The 26,489-nt window shown below is 44.8% G+C and overlaps 1 protein-coding gene across 10 annotated transcripts in view; it reads left to right on the top strand.

Annotated features, from left to right (window-relative positions):
• Positions 1-26,489, top strand: part of LOC143259003 (uncharacterized) — a 416,598-nt gene that overhangs the window by 362,046 nt on the left and 28,063 nt on the right. For 9 of the 10 annotated variants that reach the window (XM_076519703.1, XM_076519707.1, XM_076519706.1 and 6 more), the window contains 3 exons: positions 13,911-15,934; positions 25,341-25,413; positions 25,946-25,986. In XM_076519703.1, the coding sequence (XP_076375818.1) occupies positions 13,911-15,934; positions 25,341-25,413; positions 25,946-25,986 (2,138 nt within the window). Of the gene's footprint in view, positions 1-13,208; positions 13,617-13,910; positions 15,935-25,340; positions 25,414-25,945; positions 25,987-26,489 lie in introns of those variants that run through there. The other variant, XM_076519709.1, reaches the window with a different exon arrangement.

Genomic DNA, 26,489 nt, shown 5'->3' with positions numbered 1-26,489 from the left:
TTTAGTCAGACAATATTATAAAAGATACTTTTTAAAATAACTTTGTTAGTCACATTATTATACGACCAGTTTTGTCTGCCAAACTTCGAAGTCGATTTATATTGCAATCTGAAGGTTGCAAAAACGAATGCTGGAGTAACTCTTGCCTTTTCAAACATATTGATGATACCTTACAGTAAAATTCAAGAGAAGGAAAACTAGTCTAAAATATTCCTTCTGAAGAAATAGGATAAAAGTGCCCTGCGTGAAATAAAAATAAATATAAAATACTTTTATTAAAAGTAAACATACATTTGAAAACTAAAATATGTATTCTTTTACAATCTACGGGAAACTACAGATAACAAAATACCGCTTCAAAGATGCAAATTTACGCAAAGAAACACGCAACAAAGAAGAGTTGACGCGACATTCAAGATTCATAATCGATAAATTTACCCTATTACCAGCGAGATAATATCGCCACTTGTAAAATTTTCAATTCTAGGTATTACAATTATCTGAAAGTTCTCGCAAACAACTGTACAATATTACAACCGCAGAATGTTTAATGTTGGAGCACAGACGGGACCAAACACGCGAGACGGGCAAAAGGGTACGGTAAATCTGAATTTTGAAAAGATGCTCTTGTAACTTTTACGAGGGACCATATGGGATACAGAATATGAGAAAAGGACTCGCCCTTTACTTTCCTCTCCCTTCGTTGTCCGTTGTCCCTTTCGCCGGGCTCTCCTCTCGACCTCTCCCCTACATCCACCACCCCCTTGCTACTGTTTGCGTCTTCCTTTCCCGTTTTCGGGACGACCTCCGTCTCCAATAAATTCCCATCACCATCCTCAGGTACGCCTCCGCAGAGTAAATCATACCGTAAGTGAATCCGAATTGAATTCAATGAGTAAATATGGCGGGCCGAATAATGAAAGGCGACCACGGATCCATCCTGCTCGAAAGAGAAACCTCGCCGTATGAAAATTACTTGCGCGTGCATAATATTAGCGTCGTCTTTCAATTTATCCTGGAGAATTTCGGATAACAATTTCCCGATAGCAGTCGCCTAGTGCTCGATTAAATTACCAGCGATAATACGGACTGGGTGCGCAGGCATACTCTAATTAATGGTTCGCTGTATAACAATTAATCGCGAAACTGTAACGGTCTATAGCGGTGCACATCGTCCGGGGAAATTCAATTTTATTTAATCATCTTCCCCACGGTTGCTCGATACTTGTTAGATGATGAAGGCGAGGTTCTTCGAGTTGGTAATAATCGAGAAATTGGGATGGAAGTATTTGCGCAGCACAATTTTGCAAAACGTGAGCTGTCTATTTGAAATATAATGAGAACGTTGAAGAATTTGTCGATTCGCAACAAATTCGTTGTGAGCAAACACTGAACAAAATAAGTAAGCTCTAATCTTTTTTGAAATTAGATAAGCTGTGAAATTATTGCATTATTAATTTAAATATAAAAGTTAATCAATGACTTGGCATAACGTGTGGATCTAGAAATGAATCTTCCGCATCTGCATGAGCAACAAAAATCCACGAAATGTACCAATGGTAGATCCAGGCAACGAAAGTGCTATCAACGGACTATCATCCGCAAAGCGAAATCGACTGTCCCGGGTGTAATAATTCATATCGCCGCCGGTAAATCACATTAAAACGACAGAAACTGCGTGTCGCTAATTTAAAAGCAATTCTCTATCTCCTCGACTACACGTTCGCCCCTCGACCGGCCATCTTTTACGGCACATCATCGAGCAGCAATACATGTAAATCGTCTGGCACACAATGCCGTAGTTGGCGTGTGTGCGTCGAGTCTAGTCAAGAAGCAACGGCCGGGTGGAAATGCATAAATACATGAACCACGGCGAAACTACGAGCGAAAGAGGGACGGGGACAAGCTTGGCCCGCATATGCCTCGAGCGAGTTGTACCTCCTAGAGGCGTAATAACGCGTGGATACCAGGCTCTCTTCTCGCGAAAATGCGACCTTTCGGAATGTCCCGGTCCCCCCTCGAAAAAATACTGCGATTTCGGCCGGGAGAACTCGCTCGCACGGATGAGAAATGAAAGAGAATTTTATTCCTTTCGGGCGATCGCCAGCATTTATGGTAAACGCCACGACAGCTGGATCGTTAAACCATAACGCACTTTTATTCCGCGAGTTCTCTTATTTCTGAACTTGCGCGAAAAGCGTGGGACCACTTAGATGCAATTTTTAGTCAATTTTCGTTTCGTTAATCATGTGCTGTGGACTTTTGTGCGAAAGAAACATTTTCTGCAACGATCGCAATGAACAGTAGCTAGGTAAAGATGTATTCCTTTTGTATTACTATTCTTATACTATTCTAATGTCTTTACAATTTTGTATTTCATCTATTTACTTATTATTTTGAACTTTTAACTAATTTTGTATTTCATGTATTTACTTCTTACTTACAACTATTTCATCTATTTACTTTCCACTTCTAATTTTTTACTAATTTTACATTTCATGTATTTACTTTTTACTATTAACCAATTTGGTGTTTTATTAACTTTAATCAAGTAATAATGAACAAGCCGTAGTGACGAACGAATGATGTTTAACACGAAAATGTTTGATTCTATAAACCACAAAGTATGTTCATTCTATAACTTTGAAGAATACTCTATAGAAGGACTTTTCTACAATTAGAACGAAGAAAGAAAATTACAGTACGAAATAAATAATTCAAGGAATAAATTCATAGCAGAATAACGAGGCTTTCTGCTCGGGCATATTTTGCGGGTTAGAATCTCGACCGCCGAAGTGGCCAAAGCTTTGACGAGCAAGATAATTGAAGAGCGCGAAGTCGACGAATATTTCGGTGCCGGTCATAGGCGGTGCCTTGACCGCAACAATTTTCGCGGGTAAGTAATTAACCTTGCAAGTATGTGAAATATCTCAAGAAACACGCTGACCACATTAATCTTGCCGATCCGTTCGGGCATACTTTAACCAACGTCCACGGCTACACTTCGCCGCTTTCACGCAAATAACCCAAAACCTGTACAGAATCCACCAACATCGGCTTACCCGGTGTCTGCGGCGACTAAGAAATTTGTTGGAAGTTTATTCCCCTGGAAATAAATGCTCTGGAACAAGCAGGGGATTGCTTCGAAACGCTTTGTGCTCAGAAAAATTATAGACAGCGATGTTGGTCAATATGTAATTGGCAATATGGCAACACGTACATTGGCAATATGTAATTTCATGGAGCCACATTCGATTTTAGTTACCTTGGAATATGTTGTCAAGATCATCAATCTAAACACCTTCCCATACGTGTAAATAAGCTCTTTTAGTTTTTGTGATAATCACAAGTTGAACTTGTACGATGTTTTAACAATAAATTGATATATTGCCATGATCTCAAATATACATAGTATCTTGGAATTCTCGTTACATCCTGAAAAAGGTAAATCTTTTGTGACGTGATTTGAAATAACTTTCTCCTTAGCAAAAATGATGGTTTCGACTTCGTTAACGAATTATTAATTTAAAAAAGTGAAATCAGCACAAAAGCGAGTACAGCAGACGAATTCCGGCGCGCCCAATGACATGTCGCGCGTGAACGCATCAATCGTGCTAACCCTCCGATTGGTCCATGTTTTTCGTAAATAAGTCGTTAACGAAGCCGCAGCCATAATTTTCGTTAAGGAAAAAGTAACAACAAATTATCTTCAGAATCGCCCATTTTCAAGTGTAACAGAAGTTCTGGGATCTACTCTGTAGATCAAATTGCTTAGATATCAAAATGGGACCAGAAACGGTAGGAAAGATCGGATGGAGGTCCCCAACAGCAAGTAGAGCGTCTAAGATGACACAACAGGACTGGCAGAGACGAGATTCGCATTCCGACATTACTGCCACGCGAGTAATTACGCGGCAGCGAGCGCAACACGCGTAGCGGTTATCGAGAGAGACGGAGAGGAGGACGAAGACGAACGAGGACAGGCGTATAGAGAGAAGGAAAACAGATGAGGAGCTGGAAGGGTTGGTGTTGCTGCCTCCGCGTCTGCGACCCAGCGCGTTGCGCGATTTGCAGCCAACAGGAGAAACCAGAGCTAATAAAAGCCCACAATTACCTCCGGTTCGAGCCATTTGTCTTGACGGGCGTCTCATGCCCGATATAATTCACCCTGGCAACAACACATTGTTGCCTAATGAGGTGTAAAACATTCCGAGATATCTGGCTGTCTGGCTGCAGAACGGTCGCAGTTTCCGGAACGCTGATCCACGATACGATGATTGCTGCCCTGTCCATAATATTCTTATATTAGTGGACTCCCCTCAACCCCATACGGCTGGATCCAACTTATGGCGCTTCGTTTGGGATCGTCTCGTTTCGCTCTCGCACGAATTATCTTCTTCTTCCGAAGCAAACGATGACGTTTCATTAGGTGATCGGTTTTCCTGGATAATCTGATCAATTGCGTGGAATTTTGGGGCATCCTGCCAATTATGATTACTTGTTCTCTGTAACTACTGTGTAGGGTAGTTTAATTTATCGTCGAAGTTAATTGAAACTTGTTTTATGTATTTGATTCGCTTCGTTTAAATCGATCCAAGGATTTGGAACTTGACATTCAGATTTAATTGTTGGGTGAAAAGTAAACCGTAATTAAAGACATATATCCGCTGCAAAATTTTCTACATGACCCGTGTACATGTAGATTATATGTAGATTCTTGCATGTGATTTTATGCATGAATTTCTCCTTAACAGAGTACGCAACAACATTACTTCTGTATTTACTGTAAAGTGTTATTCCATCAATATAAAGTTAATTACGCTCGAAAACAAACCGAAGATACAGCAATCGGTCACTCCACAGCTACCGGCACTAATACCCTGTTAGTCCGCATACTCTATTAGTATTATTGGAGCCTAGCACGTAAATAATTTAACAAATAAACTGCAGATTTAATGCATTCGTGGCAAAAAGGTACGAATGTATAAGTGCTATTTAAGTGATTCTTCTTTCTTCAATTTTTGTACATAAAAATCCCCAACAGGTAATTAATGATCGATTTTCCAGTTACAATTACTTCAGAGAGCTCTGATCTTAAAAGGATAGAAAGTTTTTAAAAAACTGTTTCCAAATTCCACGTGCAGAGTCTCCGATTCCCGAATGTACCGCGTATCGTCTGTTTCGTTGGTAGCGTACACAAGAAGCCGTTCTGTGTCAATTCGATTTAGCAGAGGGATGTGCTACGTGCCCTTTTCACTTACCCTGGCCCCCCTCCGGCACCCTTTGTCTTTATTTCTTCGGGCCGGCAGTGATTTGCTGCGATAAAGCCGCATCGACAGGCGACGCACGTGTATCGCGTGTCGAAGGACAGGCTCCTTTCGGGCGGGCGCTTTCGGGAACGTTGCCGGAGAAAGGGCGAAGACGGTTATGATATATTTGTAATCATGTTACCCGATACGTGCCCTTCCGTTACAACTGCTCCCGGTAACAAACGGTCTGGGACCATTTTTTGCACTTTATGGCCGTGTACACGCACGTATAGCACCTCGCGGCGCTAAATGAGAGAGTTGCCGAAGTCTGGGTATTTATGGCCTGAAGACAGAGCCGTCGAGAGGGAAATTATAGCCAAGGGAGACCATGTTTCATCGAAATTACCGATCCGGCGATCGATTTCACAAAAGTACAAAGAACGCCGGCAGTAATTAGAGCCGCTGAATGCGATCCGTCAGATTTCGAATCGTGAGCTCGCGTTTCATTATCGAAGAACAATTGTCGCCGGGAAGAAAAAAGAACTGGGCACATTGTCGGGCACCTGCAGTTATGACCGGGCCGAAATGACGGATTCATTTATTCATGAGATGCGCCCGACGAAAAACTTTCGCGACACCGGAAACAACCGAGGGCATCGTTCGAATTCATCGACACACACGGCTACACATAATTCCGTTGGAGAAAGCCCGGCAGAAAGGGCTTTTGAGTTTTAAGGGCCGTCATCAGTGCAAGCCCATGAGGCTCCAGAAATTGCATCGTAATCCAAGAACACCTCGAAGCGGACTGGTTTTCGGAGAGGCAATTCCAACAAGCCGTAACAATCTGGCGGCGGCGGCGGCGGCGTCGTCGACGGAGGCATATTATTATGGTCGTACCTCGGACAGTTTATTCCAGGTTCGTTTCAGGATTTACTGCCCCGCCGCGTTTTACACGAAGAACTCTTCGGCTTGCGTTAGTTTTCACCGCGTTTCGAGTACCGATCCGGCTCGTCTTATCTCCTACCAGCGAAATTGTCAATCATGAGTTGCTTACTCCCGTAGAAAATACACCAAATTCAATACTTGTAAATTTAGTTTATTTTGGATTAATGTTCCCATTATCTGATTTCGAGTGATAATTGCACCTTCGATACAAGCGTAATTTTAAAGTCATTCATATTGTATCCTAATCTAGCAATGATAAAGGATTATAAACTGAAGCGAAGAAGTACTAAGTCATTTTACCAAACCCTGACATTAACATCATTTTTGTTAAATAAAGAATTGAACTCTGTCTAAAAGAGGAAATGGATGAATTTGTCTAGTTTAGAATGTTTAAAGTGGGGTAACAGATCGGTAACATTATTAAATAGGCAGATTATCAATGTAAGGGGTGTGTGTCCAAGTCTAGGGTTTTATTTGGTTGTTCTTGTTAAGCAGAGTTTTGCCAAAGAGAAAATTGCAAGGCAGAATTTGAACATATTCGTACATATATATTTTATATGACTGGGAGCATAAGAAGGATACACATGCTGGTACTTGTCACTATGACATTATCGATCCAATGGCTCGGCCCGTCGTCGGTTGGTCAGAGTACGGTCCCTTCTTACAACCCCCCAACCCTCCCTGCCCTACTCTGTACATACCCGACTTTGCAACCCCCTCGTGCAACCCTTTAGGGTCGCGTTCCTCACAGATATCACTGTAAAACTTGAAGGGGCATCCTTTCCGATTTCTCTTGCGTGTAACGATCGAAACGCTGGGATATACGCAAATTATGTTAGAACATATATTCGTATTAATTGAGAAATCAACTACACTTCGTTTACTTCTCTTGGTGTTTGTTCGTTCGAGGTATATTTTGAATTTTACGCACTTTAAAAGCAAAAATTAAATTTCTTTTCACTGCAATTCATTGATATAGGAAATAATGAAGAAATTGCGAACCTTTTAATATTACTACAATGTATTATGAACTCTCTTATTACGATAGAATCAAACAAATTTAAGTACAACTAATGTGCAAGCGATTCTGAAACTTATTTGATGCTCCTTAAGGTCTCCAAGGTACTTTAAATTGCCATTTTCATTCAAACATTGCTGTGAACAAAACAAATCTACTTAAACTATTGCTTTCATTTGAAGTATCACTAACTAAAGGAATCTGTACCTTAATAAACATGAAACATATTTATATTTAAGATCGTACATTTAAGATATATTTAAGACCATTATAAAAATCTTGAAATACCTGAGTCGTGCTGGACAAGAATCGGATAGGTATAAATTAGCAAAAGAAATCACCGACCGGTCCAGGGTTTCTTCTGACGGCGGAGCAGCGTCGGCGTCGACGTAACTGCGAAAATTTGCGTCCGCCTACCCCAGCCTCACTATAAATCAGTTGAAATTTGTTATGCGCGGCACGCAGATGGTTTTGTTATATGAAAATATGTGCCGCGTAGGGATGGTATAAGTATCCCTCGGTAAAACACATCCCTTATACCCCATACCCTCTTCCCCGACCATCTCGCCCCGCTCCTTACCCCAGACAGGCCCGAGGCGTCACGCTGTTCTGTGCTCTCTTTAATTACGTCTCGAAACCGGGACCCATGACGTATAGCCGTACGCTGAAAGAGACAAAAAGCGAAACGTTTTCATTGGTTCGGTTCCGTTGATCCGCGACTGTTAATAGATTTCAAAGACTCTAGGTTTTAGACAGGACACTAACTATAGTAAATTCCCCCTAATTCTAAAAATGATCATCGAGATTTCGGCCTAGAACATACAATAATTTCTCCCTAATTCGCGCTCAGATCGCGCAAAAAAATGGACGATTTGGTCAACAACTATAAACACGAGACGCAAGGCTCAAATAATCGTATCTTCTCTTTCAAAATTGTCCATTTCTGTGAGCAAACTGAGCGCGAATTAGGGAGAAATTACTGTATGTTTTAGGCCGAAATCTCGATGATCATTTTTAAGCTAACCGTCAACGTATCCTCATTTTTCTGAGGATTTTTGCTGGTCCTCGGTGTCAAATTGATAAAATCGTAAAACGAATTATTGATATCAGCGACGTAGAGCGTAAACAGCAAGTTCAGGTCCAGCAGGACTCTTCGTAACGTTCACAACATGAGACAATTATACGCTACTTCCACTGAAAATTTCCCACCCCTCCAAATAAGACGATTTCAAACACGTCTACAAACCAATTAGAACAATTGAGAATCACCACCCAACTTCATACATAACCAATCACGACGGAACCGAGCTGATGATCAATATAACACAACCATAGTCGACAAAACAGGATAAACACCGAAAGCGGTAGGAATCCGAAAAAATCACGACCAAACACAAATCTGCACCACGTTTGTTAAGTATCAAATGTAGTCTATCAACCGTTAAACCAAGAATTTAAATTCGAGCGAAACGGGCAAAATTCGGCATACAAATTCTGCTCGACACGAGCCGCTAAATTCGGCATATAAATTGGCAATATTCGAGGAAACAATACAGCACGATCATTTCTAGAAAAAAGTAGTATCCGCCATGAAGTAGTTGAAGATGTAAGGTCAAGACAGGGTCATTGAAATCGTTTTAGCTAGTCTAGGAGGAACACTTAAAACTTCCAAAATAAGGGACTATATTTCTCACTTAGAACGGCTTGGAAAAGAGGAACTCGATGAGACAGAGCAACGACGTAAGGTGTTTTCCGGAAAGGAACAGGGTCCAGCGATGGAAGAGCCACTTAAAGCGTTGGTCCCGGCAGCGTTAAATATTTGATCAGAATTCGATTGGTTTAAGACGTCAGTCCAGGCGAGGGTACGCTCGTCGAAAATTTAAGGAGCGAAAGAAAGGGAAGAGAGAAAGAGGGAGATACAGTAAAAAGAAGAAAGAGAGAGGAGTGGTTGACGTAAGGGCGTATAGTTAGTAAAGGGACGAGCTATTCCCGGGAGCCGAGCGGCGAACTGATGTCCAACCCGGCAGCTGTCCCAGTCACAGCGTTCTTCCTCCACTTGCGCTAATGCCACGACACGAGTCCGCTTTAAAATCTTCCCTCGGCCCCCGATGCCATGAAAGCCGCTAGACAGAGAATACTGGCCGGCATCACGGCAATCCCCTTTCGAAATAAAGCCAATTCGTTAGGTTTCTCCGACAGGAATCATGTTCAGTAGAATGCCACCGTCGACGGTCAGACAATACCATGCGCTATTCCTGGTGCGTCAAATAAGAGTTCTTGCTGTCCACCGTTCGCGCTCATTGTTCCCTGAAATATTCTTCGGCGACGTACAATTTCGTCATCCAGCTATTTATGCGCCATTAACCCTTTCGCGCCGAGGGCCGCATATATGCGGCATCGAAATGAAGTGTACACAGAAAACGCGGATGTGTAATTTGTAGCAAAAATGATAAAAGAACGGATTCGTGGTACGAGTGCAAAGTTTGCGACGTTGGCCTTTGTATAGATCCTTGCTTTCAAATATATCGCACAGAATCATATTATTAGTTTTCACATATTATTATCTTTTAATAAATTTCGTCTCGTTGTCAATTATAGTAAACGTTTAATCGTTAGGCTTTGTAATTATACAAATACCTATGTTACCTATAATTTCGTGAGTCTTTTCAAATTAAAAATGTAAATATACTTGTTACATCGGAGCAACGATTATTTTATTCGGCACAGTTATTATTCAAGACTTGGAACAACATATATACAGAAACCACGCGCGCCGTGCATATTTCCGGAGCGAGTTTCCGTTCGGTGACGGTGCTTCGGCGGATGGAGCTGCCGTAGCGAAAGGGTTAAAGAAACAATTATTTCTTCTTTCTTAAATTAGGCTCTTTGGATTACAATGTCGCGACATAAAAGCTGAAAAATTTGTGAAAGAGGATATTTACAGGAGAAAAGGGTGGAAATTTAACATTTATTGAAACGTTTGTTCAGAAATCCATACGTTCACACTGTTGAGATGTTAAGCTTCGTCAGCGATGACCAATTTGTTAAAATTGAATTTCCCACTTTCCGTTTGATGACTGATTTTACATTGAGTCTGCGTCATGCTAATTTTCCAGTAAGAGGATCGAACAAACAGTGTTTCGCAATCGGACCCGAGGAATTAAGAGTCAGGGGTAACGCAAAGAGTCTGAGCAAAACTCGCGCGAATCCACGTGGTGCCAAGTAGGGTGCATTAGCCAAGTTCCCCATTATCCACGCGTGAGAGACCCCTAAATTATCCAGCATTCTGCCCTTCCAGCCTTGAACGTCGGCGAGAAAAAGATGTACGAGTTCCTTTCCCGAGAACACCCTCGCCGGGTGTTCAGCCGGAACACAAGTGACGAAAATGATTCTGATTCATTTGGGTTCGAAGAAAAGTCGTAAAATCACGTACTTCCCGATTATTTATAATGTTTATCTTATAAGTAAATCTTCTGTACTGAAAGGCGAGAGATTAACAAAAAAGAAAGTCCAAAAGGGGGGAAAGAGGGAGAACGAAAGAAGGGAATGAAGACGAGACAGACGGCAGGGATGAGAAAGTGAGGAGGAGCGAGAGGGTGAGTAAAGAACCATCGGTAAAGCAGGGGGTGTGTAAGTTTGGCTATCTCTAAGAGCACAGTTCCAAGGTGGCTCCTTTAGACTCTGGTGACGTGACGTCGCCTAATACTCTAATCCCTTCAGTGGAGGCACCATCGTCCGCTGTGCAGCTCGGTGTTCCTGGGTAACCATTGCCTCCGCTGCGAATGGCACTTGCTAATTAATTGACGAGTGCGGATTTTGAGGTGTCGAGATCATCGCGCCCGCCGAGAGAGCGGACTGTTATCTGCCGATGCAGACTCGGCAACCTGATGTTTGACCGAGATGCTCTCCAAGTCCACAGCAGTGCTCCAACAGCATAAGGAAATGAACCCAAAACAACCAAGAGTGTTCGAGTCGTGATTTGAAAACTTCTTTCCTCAGAGTTAAATCTGATCGTCTTTTTTAAAACCAAGATCGATGGGACACGATGTTGAAGAAGACAAGAAACTAACGCACAACTTACATCTTCGCGCAACGTTCCGCAACTTCGGATTTCCAGCGAATGAAAGAGTCCTCGAAGTCACAGGACGAAGCAGAGACTTTAACAGCAGCGGCGTCGTAAACGGGACGAAAACGAAACTAATCTTTTCACGATACGTCGACGAGCGCAGGCACTCGGGGCCTGGCGAAGGGCTGCTTTCTAATTATTCCCCACAGGCCATAAGGGATGACACGTAATTGGAGGGTGGACGAGGAAGCATTGATCCCTAACTGGAAGGGATTCAAGCTGTTCCTTGCTCCCATCCGAACCTCTCTTTCTGCTGCTGCAGGAAATCGACTAGCAGACCACGCTGCCGTAGCCGGACCAACGAGCGAACTGGCCGCCGAAGAAAAGTGATAATGTCTTAAGCCGCTACGCCGGTGCGATTTAAGTTCCGATTTTAGTCGGGACCACATTCTCTTCCCGCAGTCCTTTCTAGGAGTTCGTTGCTCTAAACTCCGAGCTCTCGTGGTCTGAGGTGGGTTTAGGGTTTAAGGAAAGCCCCCTCACTCCCGAGATCCTTGGAAGCTCCGCTAAGCGCTGACGCTGATCCTGCTCTTCTTCTTCTTCCTGCGCGCCGCCTCTTGGAACCCGGTTTATCTAATTCTAGCCGGAGGACCTCGCTATCGCTCTAAACCGTACGTACAGACGAGTGGCGTCTCGCGATTGAAAACCGTCTTTCCCGCCCGCAAAAAAATAGACCGCAGAACTACTGCGTTAGATTGCTGCAAAAGTTCATTTCCTAACGTCATTTTCATGTAGTTGAGTTACATCACATACGAAATTCGCATTACACGTATCAGACGAAGACGAAACGAATCTTTGGAACGAACTGATGCAACAGCATAATCAAATTTTAAAGGCTGCTGAAAACGCGTATGAAAAATACTTGCCGAATATGTAGAATATCTTGTTGAACCTGGACGGTTCAGGGCGCTAACTTTCAGGAAACAATCTCCTGATAAAACGCCGTGAACTCTATTCTTCAGGCAGCTAGAATATCTAGATCAATCTCGATCATATAATACACTAACTTCTACCAAGCCATCTTTTTCAATCTAAGAGAAACGTAGCCATGATCACGGTCACCTGACTGACATACAAAATCTACCACGCGATAGACAAGTGAAGGCAATATCAATCAGAAACTGATTTCGTTGCGAAGTTCTTTAGGCTCCGGTCATAGGAGATGCAAAAAGTCCGGTACACCATAGAGAGATCAATGCAGTAGTTTCCAGTAAAACTGCACAGACCCTTGTGTTCAGCGTTCCGTGCGTAGTAAATAGAGAACGACGCCGGGCAAAGCATCGCCTCGAAGGTTGCCGTTAATGCTGAATTAATTTGAGGCTGCTCGTTACACGACACAGAATCGAAGCGGAGCCGAGCGAAGCTGAGGTAAAAAATAAAAAAGAGTGGGAGAGGGAGAGAGAGAGAGAGAGAGATCTGGCCGGGAACCAGCGTTGCTAGGACTCTTAAGGTAGCAAAGAGAACCAGGTAGCACAGGTACACGTAGGTGAAGGTGGTGGAATGGGGGCGGTGGAAGTTAAGACATGGGCGAGTGTGAGACGACGAAGGTGTACGGCACACATATCCCCAACACACTGACTGGGTCGGTGTGCATCCGGGGGCCGTGTTCCCTCCTCTGCCATCGGCGGGGGTAGGGGGTCGAGGGACGCGAACGGGGGTCGGGGGTGGGGTGGTTGGCTCGGCAAGGTGAGGTGAGTAAGGGGACGTGCTGAGAGGCTGGGAATCGCGTTCCAGCTAAGCTGAAAGGGGTGGACAGTGCGCAGAACCCGCCCCCACTTTTCGCGGCGAAGCAGAAGCTGCCGGCTGCTCGCGCAAGCCTTCATCCCCTCTTTTGGGAACGGAAGATCGCCACCCCCGAACGGACTTAAACATAGCACAGTAGCTCGCGAGCACCCTGTCTGGAAAGGGCTCGACGCGCACCCCGTGGCGACGCAAAAGTTCGTCCATACGTATCGGCGACTTGGCGTGCACGCGTGACTGACGCGTGAACACGCGCGCGCGTGCGTATCACGCAGCACGCAATAGTGCAAGACCGTGTGCCGAGGCGAGTTTTATTCCGAAACCACGAAGTGTGCCGATCAAGGAAGAGAGAGAAAGAGAGAGAGAGAGAGCGAGAGAGAGCGAAAGAGAGAGATTGAGAGAGAGAGAGAGAGAGAGAATCGCAGAGCGACGGTTGTTCTTCCAACTGGTGACACACTGGAATCGTCTCGACTCTGGATGGAACGGGCGGTCCCAGGATTCGGGGCGATGGCCCTAGGCGGCCCTCTACAGCGTTCAGGTGAAGTTTCTTGAAAACACACACAAAGCAGTCCCTTAGGCTTTCGAGTGCGCAAAAACAGTTCGAGACTAAACCGTCGGAGAAGTCGGATTACTAGTCGGCATGGTCCGAGATATATAGATCGTTTGGAGCTGACAGAAACCGCCGAGCTTTAGCCACGAACTTCGAAAGTATCGTTAAATCGCGGCCGACTTCGAGCGACAAGCTTGCACACATAAAAAAAAACAAAAAAAAAATCCGTGGCATCCGATGAGAGAGCAGATTTCCTGATCCTCTGGAATTTTTGTGTTCCAGGGTGGAACTGACCAGCGTGCCGGGTGGCCAGAATGCGATGGCTCATCTTAAAAAACGGAAGCTGGAAGCAGAGTCTGTCAGCCCGAATCCTAAGCAACCGCCGCCACAGCAGCAGCAACAACAACAACAACAACAACAACAACAACAACAACAACAGCAACAACCCCCGCAGTTTCAGCAACCACTAAACAACAAGAAGTGTGCGCAAGCTACCATACTGCAAGAAATGGAGACAGCTGATGCTGCTGCGAAACGAAGGAGGAAAAGCGTGCGTGACGAGGAGACCAGGAAATCGCTCGAAGCTACCGAGCTCAGCAAGAGCATACCGTTGCCGCAAAAGAAACGGGCGTTCAACGCTCCGAACTCTGGCAGTCCGGCGAGAAAGTCGACCAAGCACTCGGAAGAACCTGAAGACGACGAGACTCTAATCAGAGAAACCGAGGCGGCGTTGAAAAGCCTGTCCGGAAGTTGGCCCGGTCCGAGAGGATCCCTGTATCAGAGAGGCAACTCGGATGAGGACAAGTATGAGTCGAATTTCGAGAACCTGTTCGAGGAGAAGAAGGATAACCCGAAGCTGTCGCCGTCCTCGGTCTCGAATTCGTCGACGACCAGCAACGAGGCCGGCTGCTCCCTAAAGGACGTGATAACGTTCCGAGGTCAGCAGGACCGAAAGTCCCAACAGCAGCTGAAGCAACAGGACTGCATCAAGCAACAGCAACTCTCGTTGAAAGCGAAGAAGGACCTGGACAGTTTCATGAAATCGGACAGCGATAGTGCGGGTCAAATAAACAACGTGAACGAACCAGGCAAGATCCGACCGGTGCCAGTGAGATCGTTGTCGAGCAAGGAACGGAATGACAGAAGTCTGGTGGGCGGACACGTGGATCCTCAAGGTCGACAGCCGGACAAGTACTCCAGGTACGATCCTCCCGATTTCAACGAGTTAGTAGACGATTCGTCGAACGAGCTTGAGATCGACATGTCGGATCCGACCACCGACAAAGATGACGTGGACAGGGACAAGATGAACGACAGGGACAGGGACCGGACGTGTAGGAACGGCCAGTCGCCGCAGAACGCCGCGAGACAACAGCACCATCACCAACTTTACGCGAATTACCACAGACAGTACAGTGAAAGCAACATGAAGGGTCTGCCGATAGCTACCTCCAGCCCATCCTCGTCGTCTCCTCCGACGAATTCCCCGTTCTCGGCCACGTCGGCATTCAGGCCACCCAACACGGACCACTCGAAGGCCACTGGCCGCGGAACGCCATCGGTGGCCGTGCCTTCCGCAGCAATTCCACCCATCGGCCCTTACCCGGCAGCAGCCACGTTCGTTGGTTACCCGACGCCCGGTCCAGGACCCACGATGCCTACACCGCAACCTGTTACCGGTATGTCAACCTCTTCCGAGGACAAGCATCCCTCCACGGTTTCGTTGCTGCAGCTAAAGTCTTCGAAAGAAGAGGTCCATCACGTGACGAGGCGGGAGGTCCCGCCGAGTTCGGTACCCGGGTCCAAGAGTCCTACGGGTCCTCTCCCGGCAGTGACGAGTCCCGACTCTTCGAAACAGTACACGATCCTCCAACCGGCCGGGGTAGGCTCCAGGGCGGCTAGTGCAATTCAGGACATAGCTAGAGAGGGAGTGGTCAGTGTGACCGCCGTGACCAGTTGTAGCACCACGAACGGTACCTCGACGAATGGGGCTAATGGGAACGGGAGCGGGAACGCCGGGAACTGTGGCAGCAACGTCGCTGCCAAGAGCGCCGGCAGCAGCAATAGTGGTAGCGCGAGTAGTAACGCGAATCCCAGCGGTAACGGGAACGGTAGCAATGTGACCAGTATCAGTATCACCGCTGTCTCGACCAGCACGACCACGTCCAGCCCGGCGAGTGGCACCGACGTATTGTCTGGAAGTGGATCAGGTCAGCAAGAGAATGTCATGAAAATGCCGGAGAGGCCTGGTACCTTTGACGGAAGCAGGCCGGGAATGTCCATGTCTCCGTCCAGTCTCAGCAGAGGTGAGAATTCCAATGTCTTATCGTACGAGCCCCGACGTTTCTGGAATTTCAACCATTCGCCGCGTCCGGCGTACGTCCGGTCTCGGGGATTCGGTCCCTCGAAACCTATTCGACTCGCGTCCGAGACTTTAACGACAGCAAATACGGGCTGCCCCTAAAATCGGTCGACCTCCCTCGAACGCGGACAGAGAACCGTTTAAGATACTCGCGCAGTCATTGATAAGGGCTGGTAGGGTTACCATTCCTGCGCTGTCCCCTCCGAGAGGGGAACAAAAGCGTTTTCGACTCTCCCACGTGCTCTCTTTTTTTGTCTCCCTCTCAATCTCGCGCATTCTCCTCTGCTCTTGCTCTGCTGTTCACTGTCACACTCTCTCTCTTTCTCTGTCTCTCTCCCTCTCTCTCTTACTTTCTCTATGAAGTTAGGGCAGTTAGGGTAGCGCGGAAAATCAATAATTACGAAGCGAGGGGCGATGACTCAAATGGTGAAATCAAGGTCTCTCAAAGTAAAGTTATTCTCCATATCCTACGCTATAGCTAGCCTGTCCTCGGTTCTGCCATCGCGTCGACGCTGTTTGCTCGATCGAGGAACTGCCGTTCAGGCTCTAGAGCGGGGCACATAGAAACTTACTGGCGGTCGAGTTTCCCATGATACACATCGATGACATTCATTTTAGTCTTCTCTGGAATTTCCTTTCTGGAAAATGATATTTTTTCGTATTGCCAGAGTGTTTCGATTATTTGGAAGTTCACTTTTCTCTTAGTTTCATTCGAGTCTGTCCCAAGTGACACTTTTCTTTCATTTAGCATAATTATATAAAACATTTTACGTTTCACAAAAGCATTTACCAATTTAAGAATTTACTTCCTCTTATTATTATTACTCAGTGTCTAAAGAACTTCCAAACTTCTGTAGGTAATTGTGCTAGACAATAAGGACGGGAATGTTAATCATATCGCAGGAACATTGCAAAAAGAATTAGTTTCGTTCATTCACAATTTAGTGCTGGAAGGACTCTCGAAGAACTTCTGCTCCTTATTATTATGAGATAATAAGGATCAATCTGCTATTCTTGTCTAATTCAAATATCGTTTTTCTGACATTCTCCTTATCAAATCGCAAAATTGATTGGAATCTCAATAGTTTACTTGCTTCTCTTACGCGATTGTCTGAAATATATTTCGGACGTATTGTTCACATTCTGTATATCAAACTCAACATGCAAAACACGTCTCTCAGCAATCATTAAAAGACACCGTTACCGTTTATAGTAGAAGATTTGATATCTGATTTTGCTTCGATAATGACGAACGAGAGGACTCGTTCCGGTGGAAGGAAGAAAGGTTCGAGAAGAACTGTCGTCTGCCTCGTGGCGGAATGTATTGCGTGGTGTGACAGGTGGGAGTTCGAGTGCATTCCGAGGTCTTAGGGCAGCGATGACACGATGTGCTTAGGCGGGGAAATTTGGGGTTGATACCACGTCATACGTATAAGCCGCAGCTGTCAGCAGCTAGAAACGTGACTAGCATCCCGGCCGCGCCACGCTACCTTATTACCACCGTGCGGCTCTGCTGCCTGTCCTCATTATCCCCTTAGCGTTTTCTCTGGGTGAACCTGCGGAGATGAACATTCCTGAAGTGAATTGGCGCGGATAGACGCGTAGAGGGAAACGCCGCGCCGCGTTGTGCCAGTATTCTTCGACGATCTTCGAACATCGTAATATTCCAAAGCTGTCTCGCCATCGCGTACCACAAAAAGGAAACAAAACCCGAGAGAAAAACCAAAGAAAAATGAAACAAAAATCAGGAGTTAATCCTCGCTGGTTAAAATTTTCGTACATCGAGGAGAAACTTTCTGGCCTCCGAGTTTATAAAAGTATTTCCAGCAGTCGGTAGAACATTTTCGTGACAATTGCGCAAACAGAAAGTTCCATTATCAGGATTGATTATATTTTCAAGAATGTTCGTCGCCGAGTGCTGTCAATCTCGCGGCGCGGTCGATTATTAAAAGATCTCCGGGCTGCGATAGCTCGGGCAATTCACCTCCACGGAAATCTCGGCGAATAAACGCAGGCCCGCGATAAGTGGCCACGATTAATCGCATACTTACAAGCGTGACGGCGGTACAGGCCTGGCCGGACCCCGGGCGGAGTCGTGGCTTTAATCGGCGGGCTCGTTCTCCGCTTTGCTCCGCTCCGCGCCGCTTCGCGGCTCGCTCCTGATCCTTTCGATTTAGACTTCGGCTCGCGTGCACCGCGCGTGTCGCCCTTTCTCCCTTCCGCCCTAGGGCTTTTTTATTTTCCCTTTCTGTCGGACGCGCGCGCGAACACACCCGGCCGCGTAAGAGCGTGTTGACACGCCATAAAACCGCTATCGGGAAATCCGTCGGCCGCAAACACCACCCTTTCCGCGTTGAAACCGCCGCGCGGCAGGCAGGGTTGGCCTGGCTAATAAAAAAATAAACTGCCCTGTAACTCAATTTTACGCTGCCTTTGCGACCGCACGCATAAAAAGGACCTTTACTCGCGCGCAGGGGCTTCTACCCTCGCGTTAAGGGCGCGCGCCGCCCCGTGTAAATACGTGCCTCGTGATTGTTCCCTGAGCCGCTTACTCTTTTTTTTTTAGACTCCTTCTGCCCAAGTCCGAGAAGTGGTCGGCTGTTAGGCTATCTTCGCAGCGGCTTCCGTCCGATCGCGTACTATTCGGCAATGATTCTCAATAATTCGTCGCTTCATCCTCGAAAGCAATCAGTATGACTGGCTATTTGAGAAATACGTTCTTCGAAGAATAAATAAACAACTCGATCTCTCAGCTGAATGTGCCGGCGTTAAGCTTTACACCCTCAGAAGAGCACGGGGGTGCGTAAAAATACCAGGGAAAGTCGAAGAAACCTCACTTGCCCGTTTCTTCGTCGATAAATTACAAAGAACACCGCGAAAGGTTGCGGTATAGGGTGATTAAAATAACCGCGACCCTATTTCTGAGCTGCGGCGTAGGCGATTTCGACCGAAGGTTTCGATCTCCATTCTTCGCGAGAGTTTCCGCGATTCGGAGGCAGGTGGTCGCGACGAGAGAACAAATCCAACGGATAATAGTGAAGAGGAGGGAAAGAGGAACTCGGCACGCGTCGCACGGTCACCGGGCCGAATGAATAAAACAATCCTGGTGTTTATGTACACCTCTGGCCCTCCCGCGGTGACCCTCACGTGAAATGGCAACAAAATAACACAATTACACACTCGGCCACGGCCTCACCCTCGGCGGCGGCCCGTGCTCATCCTCGTTCTCACCCCTTGGATCCGCTTTTTCCTCTTTTCCCTCTGACCCGCCACGGGCTCCCATAGGGAAAAGAGACGAGGGCCTTGCCGCCGTGGAAACGGGGAGGACGGAGAGGTCCGACCGACTCGTTACAAGTCTATTCAGAGATCCGGAAAGAACAGCGCGTGCCGGTATTCATTTTGTTGACCGGAACCATTATCTGCCCCTCTGTTCTCTCTTTTTTCCTTTCTCTCTCTCTCTCTCTCTCTCTCTCTCGGAGCTTAGGCGCCGGCCACCCGGTTTAAAACCTTACGGCTAATTTATTAATCCCGCCGGCGGCCAACCACGCTCGCCCTCACTTAGCCGGTTTGCCGGTCTCCTTTTTTCATCCTGCCGCTAATTAAAACGCCGGAATCCCGGGATCGTTCTTTCGACGGACTCCCGCTCCCTTTCTTACGTTTTCGGTGATAGCGCGTGCCATCATCTACCGGGCAGTTTGTGTCTAATATTTCTCTATGATGCTGATATTGTCTGCGCAGCGATGACACTGTCTTATCAGAAATTATTGCGACGGGAAAAGTGATCATCTGTGCGACGTGTGATTTTGAAATTGCTTCGGCGATTTTGCAAGGAAAAATCTCCTTGCTTGGCAGTTTATATTAGCAGTGTATATTCGAGAACTCTAAACATCGATTTTGTAAATAGTGAATTTATTGTAACATAAGTGACGTAGCGTTGCAGATCGTTATGCTACGGTTGAGTGACTCCAATGGAATAAGTAGAATGAATCCGTGGTAGTCAGACATAGTTTCCCAACCTCCTGCTGCAGCAGAGATAATAAGCAGATATGTCTTCTTGCCATATTAAAATGAACGTCTTACCTTATTACTGAATGTCTAACAAAAATTCTGAACATTAATATTTCATGGTTGAATAAAAAGAAATTCTAATTAAATCTTTCAGCTTTCTTGTTAATCATTCTTGTAAACGTAAAAGTGTTTCTGAATCGATTCAGTGGATTCATTCATTTATGTGTGATTATAATCAAACTCAGCTGACGTCTCAATCGATACATTTTTACAATTTCAATAATTGAATTCAAATACTTCAGGCGAAATTAAGAATGTCATATTCTAACCTGAAACATCAGAATTAAATTGTAATGCAAAATAAGAAGAGTAAAAACTGTGTGTTATTTAAACATTGACACGCTATACTGTCTATACAAACAATCACATAACTGGTGGTACATACATTCCGGAAAGAGGTGACCCTGCATTAAGAAATACGTCGAAAATATGGAATACAATCTTTTATTTAAAACATTGTTGTCGAGAGAAATGGATTTGAACATTAATGAACGGCGCGTACTATTGAGTGGAAATCGGGTGTTAGAATTAGGTCATCGATTCTACTTCGTCTAGATCAGAGGTGTCAAACTCAAAAGCTAACTTAGGCCAAATAAACAATGCTTAACTTTAGGTGAGCCGCAAAAAAAATCAATGTTCATAGAAACAAATATTTTTATTTCGACTAGTACATTGTAATAAACACATATATAACGTTAAATTATTGTTTACGACCTGATACTTGAAATCTCTTCTCTGATACTATCTTTCCTATTTCGGGAGATATTTTATTGGCCGAGATTACTTTCAAAATTTCTAATTCACATTTCTATTTTATTTTTACTTTGCGTCGGATATATTGACTGGGCCGCAAAAATGTTCATCTCGGGCCGCGAGTTTGACACCCCAGGTCTAGATACTAGCACACGTGACCATGACGGATCCTCGAACTCATTTTTCTCGCTCAAATTTTTGTCTTATCTTTCTTATTATGTACAAACATTAACTCCCGCTTGTACTTCCACGTTTACGGCGCTCTGTATGTTTTTCAATTATTATATCAGTTTAACACGTTGGCTGCCGCGTCACCCGTATTCGGGTGACAGCAAAAGTTCTCGTCAGGCCACGTCACCCGTAATTCGGGTGACGCTGATTTGACTACTTACAAAGGATTTCCGAAAATATTTCGACAAATATTCTACAGGAGGTAATGAAACCATTGAATTCTTATAAAAATGGTTTATTAAAAAAATTATTCGCAGTGTATAACATTAAAACATTCTCTGCAAAGTTGAGGTTGATCAGGACAGCTTGGACAAAAAGTTGTTTGTTTTTTCAGATACGCTCGTGCCTCTGATCGGTCCATTTCGTATCTTTTATTTGAACTGTAGCTTCCTCAGTATCATCAACATTTCTTTCTTCTTCCATGACCAATTCTCTCGTAAAATCTCGTCAATAGTATCTTCATAACATTTATTATCACTAAGATTGTATTTATCAGTATCCAAATCAGAATCTGACGATGTAATTTTATTTATGCTTCTCCTTCCAGGCAATCCGATCTCTTTTCATTGTTGAAAAAAAATAAGGGCAGAGATTTTAAGTTATACCATTCGGTACTCGGCAAAGATTCCAACTGTTCATGCAGGAACAGAAACAGATATGAATTAACAGCGCACGCTTCCTATAGCGGCACGGGTGGCCTGTAGGAGATTTTGTTGTAAATACGCGTGGCAGTCAACGTGTTAAAGTCATCTCTAAAAGTACTTCTCCGGTTACCAAAAGTGAACTCCAGATGAAAAATCATGACTGCGATTTTTCGTTTTATTAACGCCGCCCCTGGACCGACGCATGGACCCGCCTGTTTCTTTGGTCCGCCGAATAAACTATGTCGCTAATGACGTCACGTATCGTAATCCAATTTGCGGAAGGTGGACCTGGCCTTAAGAGAGGAGGCGGGCGTCTAAGCAGGGATCGAATCGGTTCCCTCGCCGGCTTCTCCTTGTGGAACGCGAAATGACGGGCTGATGAAGTTTCCCGGCATCCTGGTGACCGTTTCGAGGTCGGGCGTAGTTGGCTGGAGGGATCAGGGCCAGAGGAGGATTAGTAGACGACAAAGTTTATAAAAGTGTGCTCACTCCAAGGGACACAACCCCCGCGAGCGACCTAAAGCCCGCTTTCACCCTTCAAGTTCCCTACGACGAGGACCCCCCTCGGCGAACCCCTCTAGCACACGTGACGAACCTACCTATGCGCCGTTAGTGCCGTGCTTCTCGTGTTAACAGACGTCGGGCTGACCCCCACGTACGACGAAATGACTTAATACGTAAGATAAAGATCGTAAACTCGGCTGAACGGGATTATCGGCCCGAAATCGCGGAATCGAATTCGTCCGGAATGTTCCGACCTCGGATCAACTAACAGATGTTGGTTTGTGGAGATAATTCTGTTTGGAACACTGTAGTGTAAAATTAAATTACTTACTGGACACTATTTTTCATTCTTAAAATTGTATTTAACAGCCATACGTTTACGGTTCGGTAATATTTCCGGCAGGTCTTTGCTTTAAGAAAATTTCTTATTTTCGAGAAAACCGAGGTTGAAAATTTGTGAAATACCCGTGCTATTAAACTGGTTTACGTGTCTGACCGTAACTGGCGGATTCTACTTCTACCGAATACCTGCGCTTCTTTTCTTCAACGTAATATTTCTGCATTTGTAGAAAGAGAAAAAAGCGACGTCTTAAATCAAATATTTTCGAACTAACTTATTTTTTAATCCCCAATATTATAATTACTAAGTTTAAGTAAAATTACTAACCAAAAGCCAAGCATTGAAAGCAACAATAAATCTCGTCATAATTCTTAACGAAAGAGATTTTCTGAAGAAATAAAACGAGTAGAAAGTTCATAGAAAATTTCATGCGGCAAACGAGCTTTATCTACGCTTTAAACGTCGATGGCTCTACGACCCTTTATCTGTGTCACGCTCGTAAGTGAGTGTTAAGTTGCTAGTAGCGATGGAAGTGTTTATAAAGTGCGATTTGCGGCTATCCTATAATTTCGCGATCAGGATTATAATTCTTGCCGGACATACGGAGTCCTAATCGGATCGCGATCATCGCGAAAAGCCTTGCTCGCGGGATCAGGTTGAAATCAATGCTGCGGGTGCGGACGAAGGGCCCAGCTAGATGGTCTCATCCGAAGCCGATTGGTACTTCTGGTCTACGTACAGGGTGCTGGAAACCTATAATTGCTTGGTCACGCGAGGTCAGCCCGAGAACACGAACACGATCGTACGTGACGTGCACCATATAAGCCATTAAGTTGCAGCCACTGCGCGGCAGATGGTGCAGGTTGCTTGAGCATGTCCCCGATGCAATTTCGTGACGGTTGCAAGAACGGGAACGGGAAAAATTGGACAGAATTTTTACAAAAGTTTCGACACTTAGATTAAAACGACAGCAGCCTGTTCCCTGTGACGTATTATTGCCGTTCATGCCTCGTGGAAGCGTTCGTTGCTCGATCCGAATCGATACCTTGCGAACTGATTTTATGTTTGGGTGGGCTTTACTTGACAGCAATTAATGGAATTGATAATATTAATTTCAGGCCCTCACTTTCAAAATAGTAAATGAAGAAAGATTCGCCGTTCTTACATTTAACGGTTTAGTTATGAGATAGGGAAATCTCAGAAGTAATTAATGCATAAATCGTGTGATAAAATCCAAGATGATTTTCATCCTTTCAATCAATATATTCATTTCCTCGATATCTCTTCCGGTTTTGAAGAATCAGTACACGCTGCAAAATTTAAACGTAATGATGAATGAATCGTATACCAATGAAACTGATCAAATGAAGATACTTTACTGAAAAATTAAACAATACCTAGGAACAAAACATAGATCTATTAATTAAACTGGTAAAATAAAAATTTATCAGAGAAATTGTATATTATCAAATGAAATACACGTCAATTAAACTGATATAATAAAGATATTTTCGGATCAACTAAAACAACGACCGGTACACATGTTTCGAGATTAACCAGCGTGAAAAAGCAATATTAGCCGCACGCAACTATTAATAAATAAATAACATTGTACAAGCTGGTGGTATATGTCATGCAAGAATTCATTGCGATTCGATTAGGCGAGGCACAGTGGCGAGATATTTTATTTTCATTCCGTTCGATTTGCAGAATCTGTACGCTTATTACGAGTACTCTTTCATATATCGATTTTTACGGTTTGTTTGACGGTCATAGCGAAAGTGTGTGGACATCGGAATGTGTCGCGTGTGCTGTCGGCATTACAAAGACCGTCCGCGGTAACAATATTTTCCCGTGTGTATCGGTCCCGCTGTCACTCGTACAGTCAACAATTCAACCGAGATTCCGATACGATGCGCGGATACGCATTTTATTCACAATCAAACTGGCTTGTCGCGGTCATTAAATTCAGCTGGGAAACGACGGGTGCCGTGCGGAAAGTACGGCAGGCTACAGTTTACTCGATATTACAATTACGCGGTGCATAATCGATAATAATTAAAGAGCACAATATGATCGATTTAAACTCGGGCGTTCGCCGTGAATCGGAAACTGACACGCTTTATCGTCGACGCGGCGAGCTCGCATCAGACAGCGACAATTACGACGAAACAAACGGGCCGGGCTTTTAGTTTAAATTAAATGGCTCGATATCAATGAGATCGATGTTGCGCCCACGATTCGCGGCGAAATGGCACGCGTTAACAATCTGCAACCGTGAATGCCGTTTCTGCTCCGGGAAATCTATAAATTTCAACGCTCGCTGCGGTTTAAATGTAGAAGTCACTTGTGTGAATTCAAACCGCAGAAATTAGGAGAACGTTCTTCAGAAATATAATGGTGGATATTTTTCACAGTGTAATAAAAATATTTCTCTCAGCAAAGCACAAATTTATACTGCCAATCAGTAGACTGTAGGTCTTTGTGCATTCATGGCACGTGCAAGCTTGTAAAATGCATGAAGGCGATCATATAAAATGCAAAAGACTCTTCCCTTCTTCAGACTTTTATCAAATAATTCATGAAGCTGAACATTTGCATTCGCAAGTCCTGCAGTATACTTATTACGGTCCACTGCAGTATTAGCAATAAGGAATCATTCACTGTACCAAGAAAATAAATGAAAATTACATCGAGAAATGGTTGGCAAATGAAGAACGATGTTCGTATTTGCATTAAGTCCATTTTCAAAAGGAATGGCGATTGGCCATACGAGATCTGACCGATTGCCGTGATTTGATTTGTTGCAGAGGGCAACAAGTGCCCGACCCCAGGCTGCACGGGGCAGGGTCACGTGACCGGGCTCTACTCTCACCACCGCAGGTAAGCAATTATCGGTAATTAACCTGCGCTCTGCACTTTGCCCTGGTCGATTAGACACCTACGCGCTACGGGGCAAACACCGAGGCCCGAACCGTGTGTGAATCGTTACCGACACTGGCAAGCCGATTTGGCACATCGAATCGTGACCAAATCCTACTACAATAGATATTGTCGGTTTTGTCATAGATACCATCGAGAGTGTCCATAAACCATCCTGCAATTAACAATTCTGACGAAATCACGACCCCGAAATATTTAATGGACAAAGTGTGCGATCTCTGGATCGTGGACATATGTATATTTAAAATATAAATCCAAATTTACAACAGAATGCACAATTTTGTTTAAACTGGGATGAAGATGTTCGACGATCGATTATCTAAAAATTCATGTAATTTCATCATCGTCTCTATCTTTTGTAGCGTTCATAGTCTTCGGAAGATACAAATATAGATTTATATAGTTTCCTCGTGTTTGTTTTTCACTGTGAATTGCGAGGAGACCTTATCGTTGCTTATTACTGTGCTTCCAGCCTTTCCGGTTGTCCACGGAAGGATAAACTGACGCCAGAAAGTGAGTAGCCCGCTACGAGATCAGTGTTACTTATCGTAGTTACATAGATGCATCTTCTTTTTGCGAGATTGCCTTTTACACGCGACAGGGCAAGGCAGTAGTGAGTGAGCGAGCGAGCGAACGCCAATCACAGTTCAGTATTCCCTCCCTATGATTCCGTTCTTCGTACCTCCTTACGGTCTCGCCGCAGACTCCACCATTGACAATTGAAAGTGGGCGGGGTCCAGTGGCACAGAATCAAATCGTCGGCCAATGAGACGGTCCCGAAAAAGTAACCGCTGCTCTCTATGTTCGCCAGTCTCGAACAATGCGGCTATAGCGAGGGAATACTGCGCACATTTTTCATCCTTCTAATCACAACGTTCTCTCACCGATAGATCTCAATAAATCTCCGATGGCTTGACGTATTTTTCATTTTTGCTCGCGGCACACGTTGATTTCTAAATTCGTCTAAATTCCGAAGCACCCTCGCTTCCGATCGATACACAGCCACGCGACACAGC

Source organism: Megalopta genalis, chromosome 3 (assembly GCF_051020955.1).
Source record: "Megalopta genalis isolate 19385.01 chromosome 3, iyMegGena1_principal, whole genome shotgun sequence".
NCBI classification, from domain to species: Eukaryota; Metazoa; Arthropoda; class Insecta; order Hymenoptera; family Halictidae; genus Megalopta; species Megalopta genalis.
This window is presented reverse-complemented; position numbering and strand designations above follow the sequence as displayed.